At 38.3% G+C, this 21178-nt stretch overlaps 1 protein-coding gene across 9 annotated transcripts in view; it reads right to left on the reverse strand.

Annotated features, from left to right (window-relative positions):
• Positions 1-21178, reverse strand: part of LOC129764713 (cyclic nucleotide-gated cation channel alpha-3) — a 425575-nt gene that overhangs the window by 164867 nt on the left and 239530 nt on the right. For 7 of the 9 annotated variants that reach the window (XM_055764092.1, XM_055764090.1, XM_055764094.1 and 4 more), the window contains one exon: positions 1668-1856. The exons of 1 other annotated variant lie outside the window; for it this stretch is intronic. In XM_055764092.1, the coding sequence (XP_055620067.1) occupies positions 1668-1856 (189 nt within the window). Of the gene's footprint in view, positions 1-1667; positions 1857-18640; positions 18701-21178 lie in introns of those variants that run through there. One more of the 9 variants, XM_055764098.1, reaches the window with a different exon arrangement.

Consider the following 21178-nt stretch of genomic DNA (forward strand, 5'->3'; position numbering starts at 1 on the left):
ACGAGAAGGAGAAAGTACGAACAGGTTAAGCTGTTTTCTATCGATGGTGTTATTGACTGTTTTTGCTTTTCTCTAGGTTTTCGTTTCACATAAAATAGGACCAACTTCTAGTGGAAGAAGGGCACATAAATGGAGTGAAAACAGTAATATGGAACGTAAATTGTGTCTGTATTGGTAGCGGATGATAAGTTTATGTTTATCCCATGGGCGTATTAATAGGAAACTCTGTTTCTAGCACACGGCTTTGATGGGACGGTGCGCCTCCACCGTTGACAAAAAAACAATATATGTTGGGTGGAATTACTACGAGCCCGGGATGGATATATCAAACAGGAATAATCTTTAAAAATAATAGATACTCTATGCGTATCGCAGAGCGTAAAATTCTTTTTAATATATGAAGCGTAAATATTGACTGCCTATTTTTGTCATCTATATTACTTTTTTCAATAGAATTTTAATTACATTTACGTCGTCTGACTTTCAGTTACAATAAATATCGAACAACAAAGCACGATTGCAGAGCAACACAAGTTAACTCGTGTAATGATTCCGGTTCTGGAATATTCAATAAAGACTAAAACTTGATTGTACAGATAAAAGCTCGAGATAGGCGACTGAATTGTGGGGGAGGGATTAGAGCTTGGGGCTCTATTGAAGCGCCTCCAACCAAACCTCAATTTAATCTTACAAATATGTGGCACGTGGAGGAGGAAACGAGTGGAACTACTATGGCTTAATATGTGCTGAGGCTTATAGCAGTGAGGCCACATAAACTTAGGCGAGAGAGGCAATCCCCAGTTGGAATCCAGCTCAGACTTTCTTCATTCCGTTGTATCGCCACCGGCTTTGGGATGGAGTGAGTGACGATTTTACGCAAATCACCAAGAGGAGTATTTTTCCAGTGTTTGTCCAGAGCCGACGTTATGGCATGAAAGTGTCAAATGAAATAGTGCACCAGATGATGCGGTAATGTTCTGTTGATCATTCAGTCTGCAATCTTGCATAATTCCCCCCAATCAAAAGCAAAGTATTCGTAGTTTTCAATCAAGCTAATTTGTTTGTGTAATTAAATCGGACTGATTCACTCTGTCTCCATACCGAGTGCATGCATAATAATCAGAGTCTCATAAAATATCTCTCATGTCATCGTACTTGGTAAAATTTAGAGACGATGGGAACGAGCAGAGGCCACTATCTTTCCCGTCTGTACGCATGTCTGAATAGTCTCTTGGAACACAAAACTGCACATGTTCAGAATACACAACATCACATCTAAGATACTGAAAATAATGTGAGAATGAGGAGAGGACTTGTCATCGAAAGGAAAGGAAAATACGTATGGTTTATGAGAAAAGTATGGCCTATCCGGACACCGCTATGATATCTACTTAACGCAAAAAGTGGGATGACGAAACTATAAATGTTGCTACAACTACGTTGTTGTCGATAAGAGCATACAATTTAAACTAATCTCATTCTCGTTTATGTTCTTTCTCACCATGGGACAAGTCGTTCAAGACATTAAAGTGGAATTAGAGGATTGCTAATAAAACCCAAACGACAACTACTCGGAATAACACAACTAGCGACAACATGAACTTAGAGGATCGATGAGGAATCATGATCCGGAAAAAAACGAGGGAGCGTCCCGCATCGATACTTACCCATGAGACTTTGACGGCTCACAGAGTTTCGATTGTGTTCCGAGGACGTTTGAATGGTATTAAAGTCGGACCCAACGGCTTCTAGGGGTGGAGGGGCCAGATGCATTATGGCTGCATCCGTACCATTGAGGGAGTGCGAATGATGCCGCGACAGTTTCAAATCGTCAAAACGTGCCTTGCCATCATCATCTAGAACGCAATAGAAAGAAGAAGAGGAGAAATATAGTACAGTGAAAGAGAGTGTATGTGTGTTTGTGCCAAAGCTATGCATCCGCTGAAACGATGAAACTAAGTACCGACATCGGCATGAGAATGTTTCTTCAAGATCGTTCGGATAAATTCTTCAACCGTGAATGATAGTTCAAAAGTGTTGAATGGAAACATAAGACAATGATTGAAGGCAACTTGTGATGAATGATTGAGTAGCGACGGTATGTTCAAAAACTAATTTGTTTTATACTTCAATGTTGAGTATGAGAAAATTTAATTTATTATTACTTGTTATTATTAATTTATTATATTCTCGGCTAAACGCACTTTTTCTCAACAGCCGTTGATTAAAAATGTTGGTAGCTAAACATATTTTTGCAACCATTTCCATAGGTACCCAAATAGCATATCCAGTTAACGAATAACTAATACACTGATAAAGATAGCGTTCAACTTAAATAATTTCGAAGTATTTTAGAAAAGCTGCATTTTGGAATTTCTAAGTCTCCCTCGACTTGGATTATGTTTCTCTCACCAAATCAATAACGCAACCAATATACAGAGCGATAGAACTTTATTATGCCGTTTCCAAAATCAAAAATGTCAATGCCAATTTTCACCTGATTTATTACGACTTAAATATTATAATTATAAAAAAAAATCGAGGGATTGACCGCTTAGGACGTAGGTCTACGCAATCTTTTTTTTCGAAATTTCATAAATAACTCTTTAATAAAAAGTCCCGGGGCCCCTGGAAAAGGTTTAACGGCTTGCGTGGTTTTGTAGAATCAATTTGAGGAGCAACGATTGCCTTTGCTAACAATGCACTAATTGGTCATATGTCGCAATTTGCTTCTTTATATCAATGCACGCATTACACTGAGTATTTCACGAGAGGCATCTTCCGTGCATCGCCATTCAACAAGCATCAAACACGCGAGTTAGCTTCGGTGACACATCCACTAACTGCTGACACGATGAAGCCGATAAATAAACCGAAAATGGAGGATCAATAAACACCAGAGTTGCTGATAATCAAAACATTCTAATCGGACGGGACCGCCAGTGCAGCTTCGGATGAAAATGCAGCGCCGACAGAACAAAGCACCATGAACTGTATTTAGAATTAGGTTGGAAAATAAAGATTCAGTTTAGTTTGAGCGGTCAGAGTGATCGGTATTACTAAAGTATATCACAATAAAGAACTCTAACGTCTAACAGATGCACACAGTTGCAGTGATTAAAATGAAACATCGCGAGAATGACCGTTTATGAAAAATCGTTTCTCGACTCTCGGCTGTCAACAAAGCTAGACGCTTGTTACATCAGAACCGAGCCGCTGCGCACGAGAGCAAATACGAACGGCAACTAAAAGTATTGAAGGTGTGCTATTCACATGTACAGGAAATGAACAAGTTCGAAGTTTAGCGCAACGAAAACAAGCAAAACACAAAGCCAAACATTGATGGCTAGAAGCGATCTATAATCATTTGCGCTTTTCTCTTTTTTCGCCTGCTTTGCCATGGCTCGGATGGTTGTACTAATTGCAATGGCAGATGCAGTTCGAGTGAAATATTCGCTAGCGTTCACAATTCGAGGGGAAACATAAAACACGAAACGAGCAGAATAAGCGACTTTTGTTGTTTCGGACACAGAAAGTTTCTGAAAATTTTCCTCAGAGGAGATACAATACTAGCGCTAGCGACAGCTGACTTACTATGCAAGGATGGAGTTTTCTTCGCAAATATTCTCTTTTCGCTGTCCCCCTTCGTTGTTTCTATTCTAGCGGCTGCATAAGTTGCCCGTTATTGACAGCTCTGTTCGGGAAAGCACACAAATGAACAGAACAAATGTATGGGGAATGGCTTCAATTTTCATAAATTTAAAAACATATACAGACTATGGGATTGTAATGTATAGCATATAAAACAAATCTTAGAATAAAATCGATTCGATTGGTATGCAAATCTTTAAAATCCTTTCGCAGCAAAAATAGTTATTAACGTTAACTTTATTTCATAAAAACGTGACATTTAGAGGCGAATGAACTGAAAAGTTTAAACCCTCTTAAAGCCAAAAAGAAGGAGAAGAAGAAGAAGAAGATAAAAACGTGACCTGTTTTCTGATTTGGCACCCTTAATGTAAGACGTAGTCCTACGTCAAAACATTGGATGGTAATTGTGCTTGAGAGTGTTAATAAAATTACTTCAAAAATATATTACTTTTCGGGAAAGAGACAAATATATGGCCTTCGGTTTAGCACAATGATCAAAATGGCAACTCTATAAAAAAACTAGCTGACCCGGCAAACGTTGTTCTGCCATATAAATTAAATCTAGTAAAAATATTTTGGACGTTATTTTTCTAGTGAATATTTTGGTCGTTAAATGAACAATAATTAATGCATAAATGTAAGTGTGTATGAATGTAAAGTCGAAATAAAGAAAATCTATATTAATTTCGTTCAATTACTGACTCGTTGGTAAAAAATACTTAGCAGAACTGAAAGCAATTTTACATTGTTGAAGTTTGAATGAAAATGATTCCTCAAAGTTGTTTAAATACCTTGGAGACTAAGTCCTGACCCTAACTTAACTATTTCTCTATAAATCTCCTTGCATTTCCGCCAAAACTTTATCCATAATATAAAATCATTATCAGTTACAATTTTTGTTCAAGATTTTTCCCCACAATACATAGGATTTCAATAATTTTGACAGTGTATTTTCATATTTAATTTTTGTTTTAACAGCGTGTTTCTTTCATCCGCAAATTCATCACCATTTTCCCTTCACAGAAATGGAACATGAAGTTCAATGACATCTTTGTCGAATCTTGTGTAACATTTGCACAATCCGATTTGATTTGAGTCGATTACAGCCGATTACAGAATGCAATATTGCGATTCGTTCGGGTAATTCTGACCCGAGCAAATTTTGGAATACAGAAGAGTAGTTGATCAGTATTGTATGGAATTTCCGAGGAAATTACACTGTCGATTTCTTCAATATTTTGTCGATTAATTCAACTAAAAAACGTTTCGGACATGCAAAATCGCCGTTCAACATCTCTCGCTTTCAATTCGTATGGAAAATTCTTTCCTTGCTATTGGATGTGTCCTGCGGCCTTTAATGGTTCAGTGTGTTAGATTGTTGAGTTATTCCCAGTGGTTCTGCAAGCTCTGTTTGAATTTGACATGAATATTGATCGAGTAATGTCTCTAATTCTCCATTTTCACACTTTTTCGGTTAACCCGGACTCCTTTTGTGTTCGACACTCAAAAAAAGTGGTGATTTTGAATTGTCCAAACCATTCCCTCTATCCGATGGTGCAGAGACTCCATAAACTTCTACAAGCATTCGATGTGCTACATTCACGCTTTTCTTTCAATAGAAACAGAAAAAAACATTACGCAAATTATGCTTACACACAGGTTTTTTTTACGCGGTTTTTTTACGCGGTTTTTTTACGAGGTTTTTTTTACGCGAATTTTCGAATTAACGCGTTTTTTTTTTACGCGGATTTTCCAATTATCGCGGTTTTTTTAACGCGGTCACCGCGTAAAAAAAACTGAGCAATATCAAATCTGTCCCTCATGCTTCCTGAGACCATATGACGGAACTTAGTGCTATTGACGGATATTAGTGCCGCACCTATGTGCCAGGTTCGATGCATCTGTAGCGAACACAGATTCAATTTGCCCGCGTTGTTCACCACCGCCTATGCCAGTTTCGATGGGAACGACCACGTCAAGTCGGAGGACAGATTTTGCAACGCAAATGCCTGACAGAACAGAAAGAATTAGACCAGAAGCAGTTAGAGTTGGAACAGAGGCAATTAGCGCTGCAGAGAAAGCATTTCCAGGAGAAATACAAGCTGGGTCGCTAGCTGATGAATCTGCAAGTGCAAGAAGAAGTATCTCGAGATAGCATAAAGCTTGTGCAAGAATCGGTTGATGAGCACACCACTGCGAAGCAGAAATCCTCCGTACGACCTTCGTGTGCAACGAAGTTTCATCCAACCCCACATAACGGCTGGGGGAAGAAAGATTCATGTACATGTATTTAAGTCCGCTCGTCGAGAGCCACACACAATGAAATTCATGCATAGCATCAATCCCATTTAGGAATGAAATAAGCGCGATTTTTGCGCGTAAACCTGAACAACATCACTTCTCTCTCTCAGTTCATATCTCTCCCTTTCAAGCTCCCTCAGAGCGTATGTCGCACCCCATCACGATTCTGAAGAGGGATTTTATGTGAGCCTTGTTTTCTTTACGGGGAGTTTCCAATTAACGCGGATTTTCCAATTAACACGGTTTTTTTTACGCGGATTTTCGAATTAACGCGGTTTTTTTGACGGATTTTCCAATTAACGCGGTTTTTTTTTACGCGGATTTTCCAATTAACGCGGTTTTTTTACGAGGTACGTATCCCCCGCGTAAAAAAAAACCTGGGTGTATTTGCAATGGAATTCGACATTTTCAACGCAGTAAAAATTAAACTTGTTGTGCAAAACTCAAATACTTGTAAACAAAAGTCGACACTTATTGATAGAGTAAAAATCAGATGTCATCATTGACTATTTCTAGCACATTGGGTACGGAACGAATAAGGTTGCACACCCAATGGGATGATATACTATTCACATTCTTATTGATTTTCGAAACTTCAATGAGTTACTAGAACGAATAATGAACTTAATGCTACTACCATAGTCAAGATCCGTTGAGAAACATTTGAAGAAAGCAACATTAACGTACATAGCGATTATTACGCCGCAGTATAACTTGGTACTGCTGACCATAAAAGCATTTATAAAGCAGTAATTGATCAGTTCCATAAACACGAAATTCGTTGTGTTAGAGGCGTTTCCAGGGTTCTACGACAGGAATATACAAGAATTCTGAAGAATGAATTCCGTACCCTAAAAGGGAAATTACTCCGAAAGAAAATCACAGTTTCTGAAAACGAGCATGTGCTGAATTGGTGGACAAAAATTTTGTGTCTAAAAAGAGTTGACGATTCGCAACCTTTTCCGGCGCTTCGATGCCTTGTTGGTATCGTTCTCATTACCCCTTACTCCTCGGATTTTTTTTTCTAAACATAATCAGAATGAAAATAAGCTTCGAAATCATCTGAGCAACTATACAAAAACTCGAATGAGTTTTATTTTTCTGCCATACAAATGTGTATTGTGTATTGTTCTTTAACTGATTCTATAAAGCTACGCATTCTGCCATACAAATGTGTATTGTGTTCTTTAACTGATTCTATAAAGTTACGCTAACCATCGGCCTTTTTCATAGTCACCCACACTTTTTATATTATTATTTTGTTTTTGAAGAGATATTTATAAAGTCTTGATGCATTCTTTAACACATCTGAACTGATAAATAAGCGAATTGAATAAAATAATTTCATAATCCTACCCCAACAATGCGGCCATGTCGTGGGCATAACACCCCTACAATTTCTTTCGGCCGACTGAATACAGGAAGTCTTGATGAAGGTTCTTGAAAAGGGAGTTCTGACTGTGTACGACAATAAGCATGACTTCTTGATGTATTGGCACAGCGATACTCTGATATATAGAGTAAGCTGAAGGATCCAGTGGAACGCTACTCTGTGACAGGTCACAACATCAACATCAACAAGAGGAAATCGTTGAATGTCAACACTGACAATCCTTCCATCCTCACAGAGCAAGCAGTAAAGATAATTGAAAGCATCCCGTATATTGGTAGTCAGATAGCGTCAGACTTGAGGCTTGAGCGGCTTTTGCAGCTTTAGGAAAGAAGCACATCTCACCAGATACGCCTATGCAACTGGAACAAATTTTGAATACCAATATGAAGTATACGCTGGGTGAGACGTGTATAAGTGAAGAACTAATGAAATGAAAGTTAACATCCGAGTCGATCTACTCAGTTACTCAGTTACGGTTTGAGATGAATGCGAATCGGTTGGAAAACTGCATTCAAATGGATGCTTCTTCGTATTCGTTTTAGTTGTTTAGGCCGAATTGGTTAAAAACTAAGTCAAATCGGTTCAGGCATCAGGCATCCGAGTTGCTACCAAGTTTGTTAAGATCAATTGATTGAAAGTATTTTTACGCATCAATCACAATAAATAAAATTATATTTTCCTCGAGATGAAAAATTTAATAATTATGAAATGTCGCGTATTATTTAAACGCGCAAAAGCAAACATGCTGATTGGCTCAATTTGTGCCTGTCAAAATATATATTTTGCAGTAGCAAAATACAATTTGAATAAATCAATACTACTCCGAAAACAAAGGTAGCTATCTACCGCGCACATCATTCCATCCAATGGAATAAAGAACATTATGAACACGAAGACACCATATAAATGTTCGCGACACTTTCGTCAACTTCATGAAAGCAAATGAACTGCAAAGCTTAAAGCGAAGAAGAGTATTCAACCTCAATCTCACACCAGCTAGCGAGCAGACATGAGTCTTTCCTAATGCTTACGTCACATACAACGGTGATACAGTAGAAGCCTAAAACGAAGTGAAACATTGCGTCGCAAGCCCCACATGGCGCGCTTCGTGACGTTCCCGACGCTACTTCTCATTAGTTAGCGGTTAATTTTCCCTACAATGGTCTAGGTTGTTTTTCAGTGCTTTATAGCGCTTTTTGCTACTTTTCCCGAATGCAAAAGAATCGAAGTTTGTCAATCAATAATTTTTTAGATGTTTCCTTGCCAGTTTTTTTTCCAGGTTTCCTTTTTTTTACGAAAAATGATGGCTCTGGGCTGTTTTGCTAAGTGTTTCTCAGGTTTTTTTCAGAGCAGTGTTTTTCTATCGACCGGTGGTCGTTTTGAAGGAATGGAAAATCTTTAAAAGTGCTGTGCTAACTTTCGCATAAAAAGCGACATCGAAAAGCGCGCCTTTTCTTTGGGCTTTTTGCGTGACTAGCAAGGTTTTTCCATAAGCGCTTTCTACATCAAATGTTTTTTTTGTTGCGATTTTCGGGAATATATCGTAAAATAAAAAACACCTAACAGCTTTGGTGGGAAAACTCCATCATTCAGCAACACCGTTAAGACAGTGCTTAGCTTATGATCCAGCAACACCAACAATAATGACACGATCGCTGCAATTAACACGAATACGACAAATCCACAAAACTGGCCTCTTCTACACAATAAAGGCTGAGTCACAAGTAACTGATCATGCGTCATTTTTTGATCAATTTTTTGTCGTGTTTGTATCCGTATTCACCTGATTAGACGCACTGCGCCTTCTATTTTATTACAAAATTAAAGTAAAATTTAAAGAACGTTTTTTGACGGCATTTGGGTCATTCTAATCGTCATTGATTCGGTTTAAAAAGAGTATTGAAGCTGATGGAAATTACTTTGAATGATGATATCAACACATCTGAAAATAACTTGTTTGAATGATTACTACCTGTTCCGAAACTTAACTGACACGTTATGTATTTTATCATTAATATGATGTAGAATTACACCGCTGTATGGATGTCTCACGAAAAATTATTCCAACATTTCCAGCAGTAATTTCAAAGATACAAATTACTCACAGAAATGTCCCAGGGTTGCAAAATAGTCTAACCCGAAGTTAAAGCGATGAAAACACACATCGAATCTAGTCAATCTGTCACCGCAGCTATACTTTCCGCAGCTCTTAATGTACCTAGTTGTCGTGTAATGTGTCTCAATAAAATGATACAAAATAAATACTGTCGTACAGACTTATTCAGTATCTTCATTTTTATGGATGCCTACCCCAAATAAAATATGGCACGGGTGTAATCATCCCACTAATTCCTTGATTCAAATACGCCTGGAATTCATTCTCGTTTCCGCAGTGCACAAAAACAAAACCAATCCCCGGTATAAAATTACCACTGTTCCACTATTTCAGTGTTCATGGCAGGATATCCAATAATGTTAAGCTTCGGCGCTCACCGCAAATAGTTCCAACTGGTCGCATTGCATCCAGCATGCACTTTTTCGGATTTGGTTTACTTCCGACATTTATTCTCTTAATCCAACACGAAACGATAATGAGTCGAGGTCCCGGGAGGCGGTCAGCGAGAGAAGCAATTACAGCAAGTCAAACGGAACAATCTGGGGATCATCCAGGAGCGGCATGTTTTTCTGGTTGGTGTTTCCACCCTAAAAGAGTAAGCGACGATCATTCCGAAGCGCTCTCCCGACGGCAACCGGCGGATTTAATTTAAAATGCTAATTGAAAACCTTTAAACTTTCATCAAACTTAGCCTCGGCAAAGGATTCTCCGCGAACGAGCTCCGGATGTGCCGAATCGTCCGACGATGTGGCTTGGAAGAAACCAACCACCGAAACACCCAGAGTTAACGCCTTCGGTTTCCGAACGGTGCAAAAGTTTCCCCGAAGAAACCTCTTTATGAACAAAGTTTGGGTAAATAAAATGCGCTACCGGCGAAGGTACAAACGAATCGCAAATCGGAGGCTTTTGGTTGAAAATGCAAAAGTTGAATTGGATGCGGGATAAGTGATTAAACCTAGCCGAAAGCGTCGACGCTTCTTGTAGTTGCTCTAACGACTCCGGGAAAAGTAAAACCCAAACAGAATAATAATTAATGAAAACGGTTTCACGGAGCTAAATGGAAACAGTTAAATGAAACTCGTGAAGAAATGTTAGTGGTCGTTAGTACTGGATTATGTTTCTTTTGCTTCGCAAGCCGAGAGTATAATTGTTTCAAAGCATGTACGAAAAATCATCTCTACCAAATACATTGATTTTCTCGTGAAACTCGAGAAGTTTTGGAGCAGAAGTTACACCCATTACTGCTTCCAACACAATGTTTCTCCCATTGGTGTGAAATCATGTGGTAAAAATGACTACGGTTTCATGTGTCAAGCTATCATCGAAACAGCAAAATCCACATCATCCATTTCAGAATTTTTGCTTAGATTGGATTATCGATCCGCTGCGTCGTCTCGACTCCAATCCAGTGTTGGCACATTGTAGGAGCATAACCACGAGTTTTTGAGCGATACGCAAAGAAGTCAACGAATGAAACACGCTTTCCTTCGCCACAAGACGAGAGATGAGATGGATCAACACAGAGGATGACAAAAAAAATGGTCCCCAATGCTTCGGTGTGCCCATTTACCTCACACATGTTAACACCTACGCTGCTCGCCGATATAAGAAAATAAGCAAAATAAGTACACCGTGGCACACGTAAACTTTACACATTATTGCTTCTATCAAAACTTGGTCCATTTTGGGAGTGCCAGCCATTATTATCTCCACGCTTCGGAGGCAGTATTCGCACTTCATCAAGCGGCTGTGGCAAGGGCAGGAAGGTGCTCACAGAATGGTTTTCAGCATTATGCAATTTTGAGTCTGGCCCATGGCGTAATTACTTATTACGCTGCAGTTATTGGGGAAGAACACATCCAACCAAATTAATGTTTTAAATTCTTCTTCCGAACCAGCTTTTAAATATACATTTTCCTGACAGGCCAAATTTAAATTTAAGTGCATTCTTGTTGCTGTCCTCAATTAACCTAAACCAGTCCAATAAAATAAAGAACGTATATTGTATTATTTTTGTGATTGTGGAATTAAATGTGGACTGAAATCTTTTAACAAAATTTTCGATTACTTTCCTGCCATTCCAGCCGAGGCACATTACCTATATGCAAAATTTTGGTTTCCAACTGAATGAGATTTGTTTAACAGGAGTTTTCATGATTCGTCAAAAGGTGCAAAGTGCCCCTTAATTATCTATATACAGCAATTCAAAAAAAAAAAGATCTACTGTAACAAAAAATTGATTCAATTTGTGAAAACTAGGTATAGATTTTCTTTATTGAAAAAATAGATAGGATAGTGCACCTCAAAGGCGAAATAAAAATCAGATGGATATTTTTTGAGTGGGAACTAAAATCAAAAAATCAATGATAATTCATAGAAAATCTTCAGAAAATTAAATGAAATCTTCAATGCAAATTATAACAAAACATACAATAAAAAACAACGAAAACATTCGATGATTTAACAGAACTGTGACAAATGGTAGTTAGTGGATTATGTATGATGACCGAATAGGCTCTGAAGAGTGAGAAAAACAAGATAAGAATCGATAACCAGTGTTGCCACCAGTCTTCCGAAAAACTCTTACACATGTCCACGTGAAGTGAAAATTCCATGTTTTTGTTTGAATTCGAACATGATTTTCGCTAGTGTTGAATGTCTATCCCAAACACGAACAATGATACACAAACATAAACATGTGAAAACAAACACGATGTTTATAATTCAAGAACATCATGTACAAACATATCACCCGATGTCGCAGTATTTATTGCTTTCGTTTCGTTTCTTTTCATACACGGAAAGAAATTATTCATCCCAAAACATTTCTACGTAGAATACTTTTTCACAGAAACGAACTTGAAATTTAGTTTGCATTACAAAAATTGCACGAACTAAGAGGCTATGAGTTCATGCATATTTTGCAAGATTTTTTTGCGTGCATGTTGGCAATTAAAGTCTGAGGAGCCGACTGCACAGCGGGCGACGTCGTACAAATGCTGACCAAAAAAATTAATACTCAAAAATTATTTTTAGATGCAACCTTCAGCGGCACACAGCAGAACCAGCAAAGAAATTTCAGCGGCTAAAGCACTTCATTAATTTCTCGATGTTATCACAAACTGAATGAAGGAAAAACTAAAAGCTACACTTACACTGCACTACATATGCTATGTGTGCATGCGATTGCATCATCCTTTCTTCTTCTCTTCTTCGCTTGTTTTATAGCTCGGGTCGCGTTCGTCGCGAACAAGCAGTATTGGCCATTTGTATTCAAAGATCCAGCCAAAATTGTTGCTCCCGTGGTCGAGTGGTTAGCGTCACGCCTAACATGTCACTTCTGATTAATTCTGGTACTTTATATTCGATTAAAATTATAGAAATACTGTAATCAAAATGTTTTGTGTAAACTAAACATCTCCGTCACGCTCTATTTAATTTTAGTACTTGTTCAAATAGCTAATAATAGCGAATGTTACTTGAATTCAATATATAAATTGATGCGTGCACTAAATAATGATATCAAATGTGAAAAACTCTGATATCAATCGATGTTTATTTCGTTCAGAACAGAAAAAGAGGTTTATTTTATTTGTGCAATGTTTTAGACGAAACACCCATTATCATGATAGGAAAGCATTTTTTCCATGTCAACATACCACCATACCACGCGTTGAGTGGTGGTAGTGTGGTGTCCAATTCGCTTCTTCTACTCTACGCACTGCCGGTGCTTGGGGTGCAAATGCAATAGAAACTGTACACCACGTTCGAACATCATGTGAAACATTGGGATTGAACATCGTATGTCCAAACATACTACGAATACAAACATGTCACATTTTCAAACATAGGTACGAAAAAATCATGTTTGTACTCAAACACAAAACTGTGAACAGCAGCGTAGACATGTTTATCCCGGACGCAGTGTTTTTTGTGAAACATGGAAGACTGGTTGCCACGTAGTCATTTGGAAGGAATAAAAATCTTTTACATATGTACTTTTTCTTTCAAAAACCTGTATCAAAATATGTACCAATAAAAATATTTGTTGCATGAAAAAATCTTTTTTTTTAGCCTGAAAAAAATTACTCAAACCTCACATTACGTCTTTGTTTGATAATAGTTTTACTATAAACCTTGATTCATTTAAAAACCGGAATCACAAAACCAGTTGTATCTCGAGATTAGTTAAAGATACAGAAAATATGATTAGGGGTAGTGGGGGCAAATTGGTCATGGGGGTTAAAGTGGTCACCTGCTTGTTTGGTAGTTTAACTATTGACTATAAATGCCGCATTGATAATCATCTTATGTTTGAAGTATTTAATGACTTTTGAGTCACCCTGTACTTCAGTAGAGCTGTTGCATGTCAAAATATAAATAAAAACAAAAATTGCTCTCTCGATCAGAGATGCCAACCTTCCTGATTTTTCAGGATTTCCCAGACTTTTTGGCACGCTCCCTGATATCCTAACGAACACTCAATTTTCCCTGCTTTTTTAAAAATGATCCTGATTTTCCCTGATTTTTTACTTTTTGCTTTTGCATTTTTTTACTTTTTGCTTTTGCATTTTTTACTTTTTACTTTTTGCTCAGAAAAAAATCCATATAAATATACTGGGAGTTTTGCTGGTTGTGTATGAGAGCTGTCATAATAGTCTACATTAAAAAGCTTTTCGGTACTTTCGATTATACTTTATCTGTTCGCATTTTCAAAGGTACAGTGTCGACATTTTTTAAATTTTGAAGTTAATGTGAAAGAAATATAATCTATAAGAATCATATGCCCGAAGGTTCTCGCAATTCAATCTCAATAAAACGAAGATTAGAAACAGAATTAGAACGGAAACGATGAAAGGAATATGAGCGACCAAAAATTATGCACAGTTTCTATTTAAGAAACGATACAGCTTTCATTACATGTTCGCAGCAAATAACATCCAATGTACAAGAATATTAGAGGTAAGAACGTGTAAGCATCTTTTTTTTTGACTGTAATTATTATTAAAAAGTGTTTTATTTCTTGAAGAATATATATTAAATTGTTTGTAAAACAAGAAGTTGTAAGAATGATCCGCGAGACACGACAAATGAATTAGCAGGTACACTACATATGTTTAAAATCTCCGTTCATGTGCATCAGTTGAAACATGGTTACCTAAATCGTTACAAATTGTGCGTTTCATCTATGCATCGATTTTTTTTAAAGCAAATCGTGGCGGGTGATGAAAACAGGTTATTTTAAACAATCAGACTGACCCGGTCTTAACCTGAAAAAAAATTATGATCTGGTTCAGGTGGTATTGAAGAGGAACTCTGTATTGTGAGCTTCTACCAAGCAACCAGTCGATACATTCCCACAAATACTGCTCGCAACTGGACAAATTGGCTTCCATAATTAGATAATGTTTAGAATTGTTAGGCTACCTGAAGGATTTCAGAACTTCCTGAATTGATTGCAAAACAACACTGTGCATAAAAAATTCAAAAAATAATACTTTTGTTTTCTCAAAAATGGGTACGAACTTTCCAGACAACCCAATATGAGCTATCCTGATTTTCCCTGATTTTTTTTTACATTCTCCCTGATTTTACAAAAAAATAGTTGACAACCCTGCTCTCGATGGCCATTTGGCCATAGTTCTGTCCGCATGGTATCTAAGGAATTTCTCGTGAAATTTATTCAATCTGATATGTTGGACAAATCATCATTTTGGACGACTGTTCACATATTCTAGGAGAGGTGAACAGATATTTAGTTTAATCTGAGCGATTAATTAGCATAGAAAACACTTCGATGTTTGGGGGCAAAGTGGTGAATAACAACTTACAATGTTCTGTTTACTAAAGCTGATATACCTCATCACATTGTGCTCTTGAAGATGATCCTTTTGTGGCTGTGAACCTAAAGGGTGTGTCACATCAAATTGCATCACGGAAAAAACGCTGTAGAAATTTAATTTTTAGGAATTATATCTTCAGCTTTCGCTTATAATCAGATAAGAGTGTATAGATCACGTTGGCCATGCTTCACTGTCAATTTTTCGTAAATTTGGAAAAATGTCGTCGAACGGAAAAGAGCGTCGTGAATTAATCCTGCGCACTCATTTCGAGAATCCGAAGTTGTCACATCGGGACATCGGTAAGATGCTGGGAATCGTCCTATCCACGGTCAGCAGAGTACTAAAACGATACTTCGAGAACCAAACCATCGACCGGAAGGTGAAGAACGGCAAAAATGGATGCTCCGTCAGTTAAAAAGATCACAAGCGCGCAGTTAAGCAGTTTAGACGTGATCCGAGAAGTTCGGTCCGGGATGTCGCCAATAAGCTGAATTTGTCAAGTTCATTCGTCCAGCGGACCAAGCAGCGGGAGGGCCTGCATACATACAAGGTTCAGAAGGCTCCTAACCGCGACAAAGGCAAAACATGGTGGGGAAGACGCGAGCCCGGAAGCTGTACACCGAATTGCTGACGATGCCGCATTGCCTGGTAATGGACGACGAAACCTACGTCAAAGCGGACTTTCGTCAGCCGGGCCTGTTGTTCCTCTCCGCAGAGGACAAATTCAGCGTTTCGGAGGAGATTCGCAAGCAGAAACTATCCAAGTTTGCCAAAAAGTACATGGTGTGGCAAGCGATCTGCTCTTGCGGAAAGCGGAGCGCCCCTTCGTGATGACCGGCACAGTAAACGGGCAGGTTTACCTTAAGGAGTGCCTACAGAAGCGCTTACTACCACTATTGAAGCTACACGAGGGCCCGACCATCTTCTGGCCGGATCTCGCTTCGTGCCACTATTCAAAGGACATGTTGGAGTGGTACGAAGCCAACGGGGTCACCTTCGTGCCAAAGGAAATGAACCCGCCCAACGCGCCGGAGCTTCGCCCAATAGAGAAATATTGGGCGATTATGAAGCAGGCCCTCCGGATGAACCCAAAAGTTGTCAAATCGGAGGCGGACTTCAAGAGGAAATGGATTTTTTGTTCAAAAAAAACTACAACCTGACGTTGTACAGAACCTTATGGACGGGGTAAAGAGGAAGGTGCGAGCATACGGGCTTGGGCTCGAAGTATGAATAAAAAGAAAATGCCAAAAGTTGTTTAATAGTTTTTATTTTACTGTCTAAAATTTTCAAAAGGATCGGTCGACTGGGCGAATTTCTACAGCGTTTTTTCGGAAAATATGCCACTCCAACTAAACCAAGCCTCATTACACGGAACGTTATGTGTTTCTTACTCCGTTTTTGTATGCATGAGAAAATTTAAATTGAGACTATATCTAAATAGGCCAGGCTTATTTCATACATGTACTTCCTATATCAAACATGATTTGAACAAAGTTTTACGAAAAAAAAACGCATAAATCTATCTCGTTTAGCTTGATATGTGCGAGTGACCACTTTGCCCTCACTAGGTGACCACTATACCTCCAAGCAAAAAAACGTTCGATTTTTCACCTTTTTTTCTAATGATGAAAAAAGTACTGTTTTGAATTTTTATAGTAAAAGACGTTTGTTATCTTGAACAACAATGAGTTGAACTATAATATTCTTCGAAAAACACGAATTGAAGCGGTATGTGTACGCTGGAAATGGGAATATTCCTTAGAGTAACCACTATGCCCCCATTTCCCCTATATCAGAGCTTGAGCTTGAGCTTGAGCTTGGGTAGACTGTACAATTCGTAGTTGCTCTCCGTGATTGACCTGAACCAACCAAATTGCACAAAGAACACACAGAATGACGCTTGGGACTAGCAAATCATTCTCGTTGTGCAATTTTCGTTGATTCGAGCTTTAAATGGTCAATAACGACGCCGGCCACGTCCTTACAGTCACCAGGGGAAGGGAAGGAATGTTAGTATGATATTCGCCGCCCGAAGGCCAGAAGGGTCGCCTCTATAGCGTGGTTCCCTAGCGTTTATCATGGAGCGGATAGTTGTTAGTGGCCGAGGTAAGAATCAGGATTCACTGCGGTAAGTGATGTGATTATATAAACGCTAACTAACGACCACTCTACGAAACGAAAATCTGAAACTCTGATATGTCACTACACGCGGCAGAAATTATTTTTAGGTATCCTGAGAAGGAAAACCTATAAAATTAATTGAACTCCTATATACCATCTTGATCAAAAAAGTTCACGGAATCAATACCGTGTGGCGCTTTTAGTCACCCGTTTTTATTTTTCTTCTATTTTGTAGGTTGGCTCATCTGTCATTGACATTCTATGAAATTTGTAGTGGGATACACTTGAATACACTTACACTTCTCAAAGTTGTATTGGGTACATCTGCTATTGCGTATGCCTCGATTTCGTACAATTTGCAAAATTTGCGAAATCAATCATTATTCGTGAATATTTGACTAAAAACATCCGCAACCTCCGAATTCACCTGATTTGGCTCCCTGCGACGTTTTCCTGTTCGAACGACTCAAGAAACTAGGTTTCAGCACCCGAGATGAGATAAAATCGAAGATGGCGCTGATGGCCATACCGCAAATTGAATATAATTCTCGAGGATTGAAGCGCTGGCATAAGTGTGTTGCAGTCGATGGGGAGTACTTTGAAGGGGTTGCCCCCCTTCAAAGGGAAATTGTTGTATAGTCTTGTATTTTTAATTTTCTGAAAAAATTCCGGGAACTTTTTGATCAAAATAATATTCTAACGATTCACTTCGCATCGTACCCATCGCACTTTTTTCATCGCAATCCAACTACGACGGTGGAGAATTCACTGGGGGAAATCTGAGAAACTAACCATAAAACATGTTTAAAAACAACCTATAACCTTAATCCGTTATTCCACACGCATAGTCTTCATTCAACCCCATTCGTAGTAACGGAGATCTTTAGGAAACCTGAGAAGGTCACCGAGAGCAATCAGAAATCAATCGGACCAGCGAATAATTCCGTAAACCATCGAGTGTATTCTTTATAGAACTTCGATTGCGACGGTGGGATGGGTTGAAAGAGAGTTATGAATTAATGAATTGAAAGATTAAAAAACTAATGATTTTAAAAAATAAAAAAAGAATTGAAGAGTTAAAGAATTTATGAGTATAATAAAAAATGATATGAATTTTTTGAATCTATGGATTTTAAAATGTATGAATTTATGCATCTGTGGATCTAAAGGTGAAACCAGAATGCCGCTACTGTACTGTATGTACTAAACGCTAACATTTGTTCTAAACTGCTTGCGCGGAGTTCGCGATGACAGTGGCATGGTGTCGACGTCTGGTGGCAACTTCAAATTAGGGCATTAATTTGGGTCCAGAAAAGAAAGAAGCAAAATAATAATGAGAACACGAGAGACAAGTACACCGGAACAATTGCAATCGTTCGCTGTGAAGAGAGAAGCGGGTTTAAACTTCTTAGATGGTCTACAATTTAGAGTGTAAAGTAAATTAAACTGTATGTGTGTATGGAAAAATAAAACTTAGCTGACGCCACTGCATGCTCAGTCCATCCATGTTCGATGGCTTCCGGTTGTGATACACTCATACGATAACCTCGCACTCGATGTATTAGACGAAGGCAAACAAACTGTTCATCATGCCAATGTTTACATGTGTCGGAGGGAGAGCACTATAACGCTAAATCGATCACGCGACAATCGAGAGAGCAACAAAAACTACGAGTTTTCACTACCACAAACGCAACATCAAAATGGCTTCCCCCAATATTTCACTTCACCGTGCCATCTCAAAAATATAATCAAAGAAATTAATGAAACTATATTAGTTTCGAAATCACTAGGGCAGAGTGAACTATTTTTCGCCCATTCAAAATATGATCTCAGCACAAACGCGCACATATTTCTCGATGCGCTGTCCCCTGCTCAACACTGTAAAAGAACAAGCACTCGCAAACGAAATACACGGAACAACAAAAACACACGTCCGCACTCGACGACCGCCCGATTGAATCTCTCGCCCCCATTTCCCCTATATCGGATTGCAGAAAGTTTATTGTTATTTTCAGAACAAAAAATATTGATAAAATTTTTCCGTTACAGTTTAGATGGATTTTTATACTCTTCTTTGGGTACCCTTAATCAGAGTTTGGATTCTCTGTTAGTCAACCTCAGCGACCATTTTATCCCAGTGATTGCAACCTCTAGAGTCACTTTGGTACCCTTCTTCAATTTCCGCTTGACAATTGCCCAATATTTTTCGAATGGACGGAATTGGGGACAAATGGAAGGTAAACTTTCCAGATAAATTTGTACTTGTGGCAACACTGCATAACACTCTCGATATCCCAAAATTCACCACAAAAATATTGGAGTTACAGTATGAAAATCAGTGGCTGATCTCATTTACTAATACATTTTTTCGAAACAATGTGTTACTAGATTCCCCAATTGGGACTAAATACAGACTAAACTTGAGCACCCAGTTTTCACATAGATGGTAAACACTAGCTATTTACACTTTGGCAAAGATACACCGAGTAGAATGACACTTGAAACGGTCTAAATACTCCGCTCAGAGCTTCCATCTAAAACTAGAATCTAGAATTACAAACTAGAAGAACACTACACAACAACAACATAGAATAATTGAGTAATAACATAAAGAGAATCATTCTTTTTTGTACACTGTTAATTAGCTAGGCTGACCAAATGGTTCAGGTATGAAAACGGGACAGGCAAGCCCAAAAAAAATATCTCCTCCCTTGGGTGATTTTTCGGTTTTCGAAAAACTCAAACTTTGTCCGCTGTGCGACACTAGTAAATGAAGTCCGAATGAGCTGATATTTTGCACAGTTTTTCGTGGGAATCAACATTTTTAATCAAGTTCGCTTGAAAAATTCGGGATGGCCATTTTCATTGGCACTCTAGTGTACAGTTATAAAAAAAACCTTTGGATGCTAAAGTACAGATTTCAGCTTGTTTTTGTAGTCAAATACAATAAGTTTCAATTCAGAGAGCAACGACAGCTCTCAAACAATAGCCATCTGCCAAAAATCTCTTGATCGGTCGGTCAGGTATCGAATAGTTGTTGTAGATTCAGGTATCTATTAAGAGTCACTGTAAGTCACTGTCACAATTTTCGTATGAAACTTTTTCACCACCTGCAAACAAAAATGTTTTTCATTTAAATAGAATACTAGTTTGATATGGAAAAGCTAATTTTCATTTATAATTTTAATTTTGAAAACATGTTCATTCCGACTGAAAATCAGCTATTCTTTCACGCTTTCCTAAACTAGTAAACGAAGCTCAATGCCGCCAACGCGGATATATCAATGTGTTGTTTTCAAAAACATTCAACTGATCCGTGGACAAAACAAGAAAAAGATTTTCATACGAATTTTATTTTGTTTTTGTATGAATGAAAAGTGGTGACGCGAATGCTAAATTGTGACTGCCAATCAACAGACTGTGTCGCGCGAATGTTTTAGTACAAAACGCAAGCAATGACAGCTGATGAGAAGCAACGCACAACGCGGCATTCTGTTTCCACCCTAAGAATTCCTGAATTTATGACTTCCATTTTTCCATTCCATTACTGCAACTGTCTCCAGAAAAGAAAGAAGCAAAATAATAATGAGAACACGAGAGACAAGTACACCGGAACAATTGCAATCGTTCGCTGTGAAGAGAGAAGCGGGTTTAAACTTCTTAGATGGTCTACAATTTAGAGTGTAAAGTAAATTAAACTGTATGTGTGTATGGAAAAATAAAACTTAGCTGAAGCCACTGCATGCTCAG

The sequence above is a fragment of the Toxorhynchites rutilus genome, chromosome 2 (assembly GCF_029784135.1).
Source record: "Toxorhynchites rutilus septentrionalis strain SRP chromosome 2, ASM2978413v1, whole genome shotgun sequence".
In the NCBI taxonomy this organism is placed as follows: domain Eukaryota; kingdom Metazoa; phylum Arthropoda; class Insecta; order Diptera; family Culicidae; genus Toxorhynchites; species Toxorhynchites rutilus.